This window comes from Elephantulus edwardii, unplaced genomic scaffold, assembly GCF_000299155.1.
Source record: "Elephantulus edwardii isolate Elephantulus edwardi_28Jun2011 unplaced genomic scaffold, EleEdw1.0 scaffold00089, whole genome shotgun sequence".
In the NCBI taxonomy this organism is placed as follows: domain Eukaryota; kingdom Metazoa; phylum Chordata; class Mammalia; order Macroscelidea; family Macroscelididae; genus Elephantulus; species Elephantulus edwardii.
Genome location: NW_006399839.1, coordinates 5,979,741 through 5,985,850, shown reverse-complemented (window position 1 = coordinate 5,985,850; position 6,110 = coordinate 5,979,741). Strand labels below are relative to the sequence as shown.

At 46.2% G+C, this 6,110-nt stretch overlaps 1 protein-coding gene across 1 annotated transcript; it reads right to left on the bottom strand.

The window, feature by feature from the left end:
* Positions 1 to 830: 830 nt before the first annotated feature.
* SIRT4 (sirtuin 4) lies at positions 831 to 3,883 on the bottom strand. Its single transcript, XM_006890422.1, has 3 exons — positions 3,387 to 3,883; positions 1,099 to 1,393; positions 831 to 983 (listed from the first exon to the last, which is right to left on the bottom strand). The coding sequence occupies exons 1-3, from the start codon at positions 3,881 to 3,883 to the stop codon at positions 831 to 833; spliced, it is 945 nt and encodes a 314-aa protein (XP_006890484.1).
* Positions 3,884 to 6,110: the final 2,227 nt, after the last annotated feature.

Below are 6,110 nucleotides of genomic sequence, written 5' to 3'. Positions count from 1 at the left end.
CAATCTCCTCCTGTACCAGTCAGATCTGATTTCACGGTACACTCACACAAAAATAATAAAAATTTAAAAAAAAAGAAGCCTAGATCCTTTTAATATTTTTCGGTGTAGCCTAGTCTTTCTGATTACTTGTTATGCATCTGAGATCTGAACAATGAATAAGGATGACAGAAATAGAATTGATGCTTTTGAGCTGTGGTGTTGGAGAACACTGAACATCCCATGGATGGCTAAGAGAATGAACAGATATGTCTTTGAGAGAGTGCAGCCAGAGTGCTCTTTGGAGGCAAGAATGATGAGGCTTCACCTCACATGCTTTGGTGTGTTGATAGGAGGGACCATTCCTTGGAAAAGAACATGATGCCAGGAAGGGTAGAGGGTCGGCAAAGGAGAGGAAGACCCTCAACCAGGTGGATTGATGTGGTGACTGCTGCAATAGGCTCTTAGGTGTCAGGAAGTGTGAGGAAGGTGCAGGATAGAACAGAGTTCAGACCTTTTGTTCATTGAGTTGCTCTGAATCGTACTCCACTTGATGGCACCTAACAACAACAACAGCCTACTCTCAGGGACCTGTGGAAGCTTAGTGCATAGGAATTGTGCTAGCAATGCAAAGACACATGATTTGCATCCATCAGCTTCTTTGTGGGAGAAAGACAGGCAATTTCCTCCTGCATGATTTACTGCCTCTGAAAACCCACTGGAGTCAGTTCCAGCAGGACATACACAACAAAGCCTCCACTCGGATAGAATCAGATAGGTGAGACGGCGTTTACCTTGAGCAAAAGGATTCACGTGGAAATCTTGGTTTCTGGCTCAGGAGCATCAGAGCGTGGTCAGTGTGGGTCTATCAGCGGCAGCAACTCTCCGCAGCGAGAGTCCAGTTTCAGGCATGCCAAGTGGTCCGACCGTGTGGGCCCGATGTTCAGGATCGCGATTGGCAGCTTCCTCTCTTGGGCAGTCAGGATGAACCTGTAACCAGAGTACACCTGCCCGTGGAGAGAAAAACAGGCAAGCTCTGTGGATCCAGGCAAAGATGAACCAAAGAGGACCCTTCCCCAGGGTCTTGTAAAACTCTGAAAAAGGCACAGTTCCCACACATACCTGCAAGGATGATCCCACCACCAAGAGGGAGTCGGCTTCCTTGACACGCTTGTACACAAAGTCGACCTTGTCACGGCTCACTGTGTCTCCAAAGAAGACAACATCTGGTTTCAGGGGACCGCCACATTGCTCGCAGGAGGGGACCTGGAAGTCTTGTACCTGCTCTTCTGTGAGAAAGACGTCCCCATCGGGAGCCAGGCCATGGGCCTCTGCATTCCAGGTGGGGTTCAGCACTTCAAAACGCCCCTGCAGCACCTCCCGGGTGGTCTGCTCACCACACGTCAAGCAGAGGACCCTGAATCCAAAGGAGAGGTCACTGAGCAGTGTTCTTGGGAGACGCAGGGCTGCCTATTCCTCCCCAACCGTCATCAGCCCCTCCACTGTCTTATTTTCTGCCCACGTTCGAGATACCTTCTTATAAGTTATAGTGCTACAGTAACAGAAATAGCACAAGCAGGTGGCGTTCTTTTTTAATTTTTTTCTTTTCTTTTTTTCTCTTGTGTGTACTGTCAAATCGGACTCGACTGGCCCAGGAAGAGACTGCCCTTCCTTCTCCAGTGGAGCATCTGGTGGATTTGAACTGCGTACCTTCAGGATTGCAGCGTAGCTTCTTGCCACTAGGGCACCAGAGCTCCCTATAAATGGGTGGTTTTAATGAGCACACATTTATTCTCTGACCTAACTTTTGGAGGGTTGAAGGCTAAACTTGGGGTGCTGGCTCTAGGGACAGACTCTATTTTTGGCTTCTTCACGTGGTCTGTATTTCCCCATCCATTTGTGCTTGCTTCTTAACTGCCTAATCTGTTCTTTTTTTATCTCAGAGACAGTTGGCTTAGGACCTATACAACACAGTCCTAAAATGCGATTATATCCTCTGGTGTGGGGGCTTAGCATTCGAATTTTCATGATTTAAACGGAAGGAAGGGAGGGAGGGAAGGAGGGAGGGTGGGTGAGAGGAAGGAAGGAAGGAATACCAACCCCCAAACATAAAACCTCCAGTCCACCCCAAGACCATGCACACTCAGCTCTCTCTTAGGGCACTCACTGCTGTGGGTGCCTTCTCAGGAGGAGCTAAGGGAAAGTGCCAATACTTAAGCATGCAAGAGGGACTCAGATATATCTCAGTCAGAAAAGGACAAACAATGCATAGCACCACTGTTATAAAGTAGGTCTGACATAAGCGTTTGGGAGGAGAATAGGATACCAGTGGATAGATAAGGGAGTTCTGGTGGCCTAGTGGCAAGAAGCTGCACTGCAATCCCAGAGGAATGAAGTTCGAATGCACCAGATGCTCTGCTGGAGAAGGAGGGACAATCTCCTCCCTGTACCAGTCAGATCTGATTTAACGGTACACACTCACAAAATTTAAAAAGAAGAGAGTGGATAGATAATGAACATTGAACTGGAACAGATGAAGCATTATATGTATGACAACAGCCCAGGATAAGAGTTACATTGCGAAGAGGACTGGGGGAAGGAAGGAGGTAATGTGTAACAATGAATGAATATTTTTTTTTCTAAAAAAAAAGTTATTGGTGGAGGGGCAAAGGAGGGAGAATGTGCAACAATGAAAATCTAACTTTTCTGTAAATTTTTGTTAAAATCACAATTCAAATAAAAAAATCACTAAAAAGGAGGGCCCTGATATACAAATAAAAACATGTTTATACGAAAAATTAAAAAAGGAGGGCCCTTCAGCGAGTAAGAGCTGGTATGTGGTGGGTATTTACCTCAGCTTCCTCGGCTCTCAGTGTGGCAGTTCTGAAGGAGGCTCTAGACAGTTCCTCAGAGGACCCCTCGCAGGACTGAGCCCCAGCTGCGCAAAGCAGTTATTTGTTCATGAACATATTTTTTACTGGCTGCCTCCCCTTCCCCAACCTGACTTCTCACGCAACTTGCTGAGATCAGCTCCAAAATAAACAACTTGCTTCCAAACCCTTCTTTCTCAGGGTCTAAAACAACTGCACCTCAGGTGGTACCAGTCAGATCTGATTTGACCGTACACACATAAAAAATAATAAACTAAAAAAAAAGGAAAGAAGCCTGTTGGATGGTCAGCTATGGGTTGGTTTCAACTGGATGGCACACAACAACAATGAGGAGATTAACTAGAAGACGATGTTAACTCACAGCTCAAGGGGTCTAGGACACATAGTTTTATAGGGTCATTCATGTAAAAATTGCTTGGTAAGACAACAGGTTTTGGATGGAAGACCGTGGTGAATGTGACCCCGCCAGGGCCTGCCACCCTGCCCTGTCAGCGCGCAAGTGTCACATGTCACCCGCACCTGTGCATGCATCCGTGGAGCTCGGTCAGGCGCCGACTCCCCGCTTTGGTGTGCAGGGCGTCCACGTTCTGCGTCACCAGCCAGGACAGCTTTCCCAGTCTCTCCCAGTGGCTGAGCGCCCAGTGCGCCGGGTTGGGCTGGTGTGAGGAGAAGCGGGGCCAGCCCACGAAGTTTCTAGCCCAGTACCGCTGGCGGACGGGCGCACTCCGCACGAAGTCCAGGTGCTGGATGGGCCTGCGGTCAGTGCGGGCGTACAGTCCCACCCCTTCCGACCGGTAGTCCGGGATCCCCGACTCCGTGGAGATGCCAGCCCCGGTCACGACCAGGACCCTCCTGGAAAGGGTGATGAAGCGCTGCAGCTCTTTCACCTTCTCGGGATCCACAGGAGGACTCGGAGGCACGAATAGCCCCACCGATCCATGGGCGCACCGACGGCTGAGGCTGGGGGGCCAGCGGCCCGGCACAGATCTGACAGTCAACCCAAAGCTCATCCCCATCCTAGGATGAGAAAGAAATTTCAAATGAGAAACTGGGTTTACAAAGCAAACGCAAACTTGGCTGTGTATATATGCTCAGCAGCAACAATTAAAAAAGACACCCTTAACTGATAAACTCAAAGAGCCCTGTTGATAGAGGGAATATCCTTCAGCCATCAAAAGGAATGAAGGATTAAAAGAAATGAATATTAAGGGAGCTCTCTCTGGTGGCTTAGTGGCAAGAAGCTGCACTGCAATCCCAGAGGTGCGAGGTTCAAATCCACCAGATGCTCTGCTGGAGAAGGAGGGACAATCTCCTCCTGTACCAGTCAAATCCGATTTAACGGTAAACACACACACACACACTAATAAAATAAAATTTTAAAAGAAAATATAAAATCCTTGGGAAAAAAAGGTATGAATATTAAAAACATCGGGCTAAATTAAATTAGTATAAAAAGAAGTTGTACAAGGAAAAGAAACCAAACATGGCTTGTCAACATGACTAATTTAGAAATACATCCAATCTATTTATCAACCAAATACGTCAAGCCATTGAGCCTCTTAAAAAGTCATATGCTAGGGAGCTCTGGTGGCCTAGTTGCAGGAAGCTGCACTGCAATCCGAGAGATATGTGGTTTGAATCCACCGGATGCTCTGCTAGAGAAGGAGGGGCAATCTCCTCCTGTACCAGTCAGATCTGATTTGACGGCACACACACACAAAATAATAAAATAAAATAAAAAAGGTCATATGCTATATGATTCCTTTTATAGGAAACATCCAGATTAACCAAATCCATAGAGGCAGTCAAGATTACTGTCTGTCTAGGGCTGGGAGAGGCACTGTAGGGTGAAGATGAATAAATAGGTTTCCTCTTTAAAGTGGTGCAAAAAAAATCACCTGACAGAGTCAATCTCCTTCCCACACTTTTTCCTTTGTTACATCAAGCAATCTTGTGAAATGTGGAGGGGTTGAGCTGGAAAAGGACCTGGTAATTCAAGGGTGCACCGAATGAACACTAGGACTCCAGGCTTATTAAAAAAATAAACCTACTGCAGTCAATTCTGTTCTGACTCATAGTCACCCTCCATCAGGTTTCATACCTTTCAAACCTTTACTGCGAGGAGCTGGAGGGAGAATGGCTTGTGGACTTGAATCATGGACCTTTTGGTTAACACTTTACACCTAACACCACCAGTTGTTGTTAGATGGCCTCCTCATTATCTCTAATACACTCAAGCCCTTTGATACACTCTGTGTCAATCTATTTTGCTGAGGGTTTTTCTCTCTTTTGATGACCTTTCCAAGTATGATGCCTTTTTCCAAGGACTGGCCCCTCCAAGCATTTATGGACCTAAAAAAAACAGCCTTGTTGGGAATCCTGAACTTACTCCCTTCTGTCACTACTGCCTTCACACCATCCCTACCAGTTTGACACCAAAAAATAAAGAAAACATTCCTGCCACAGTTAATGTCAGGGAAATTTATATATATTTAACAATCAGCTCTCACAGTTACAAACTGTCTCCAGCACAGCTGAACCAGGTACCATTTGGCTCTGTGTGTGTGTGTGTGTGTGTGTGTGTGTGTGTGTATTTGACACAATGAAAGTGCTCAAAAAATCAAAAGATGTGTTGCACTGGGGAAATCTGCTGTTAAGGACTTCTCCAAAGTGCTAAAGAGCAATGAGGGCGGTTTAAAGACTGAGGTGCACCTGATCAAAGCCATTGTATTTTCAGTTGTTTCTTACTCATCTGCAAGTTTAACAATGAATAAGGAAAACTGAAGACGAATCCATGTCTCTTTGAATTGTGGTGTTGGTGGATAGTATTGAATGTATCACAGATTGTCAGTTGAACAAATGAATTGCTCTTGGAGAAAGTGCAACCAGTGTGCTCCTTAGAGGAAAGGGTGGTGAAACTTCATTTCTTACACTTTGGGCATATTGTCTAGGGCAGTTCTTGGAAAGAATCATGGTGGGAAAGATAGAAGGGTCAGTGAATGACAGGAAGACCCTCAACAAGATGGACTGACACAGTGACTGTACCCATGAGTTTGAGCATGGTTGACGGAAAGCAGGATAGGACAAGGTTCCGATCTGTTCACAAGGTCCCTGTGAGTCCTTGTAGACTCGGCACCTAACAAGGTTTCATAAAGCCCCGAATAAGCAAAGCACTCCTTAAGAATAGAAGAACGGTAGGAGGTATCTCACTCCCTGATTTCAAATCCTACTACACTGCCGTAG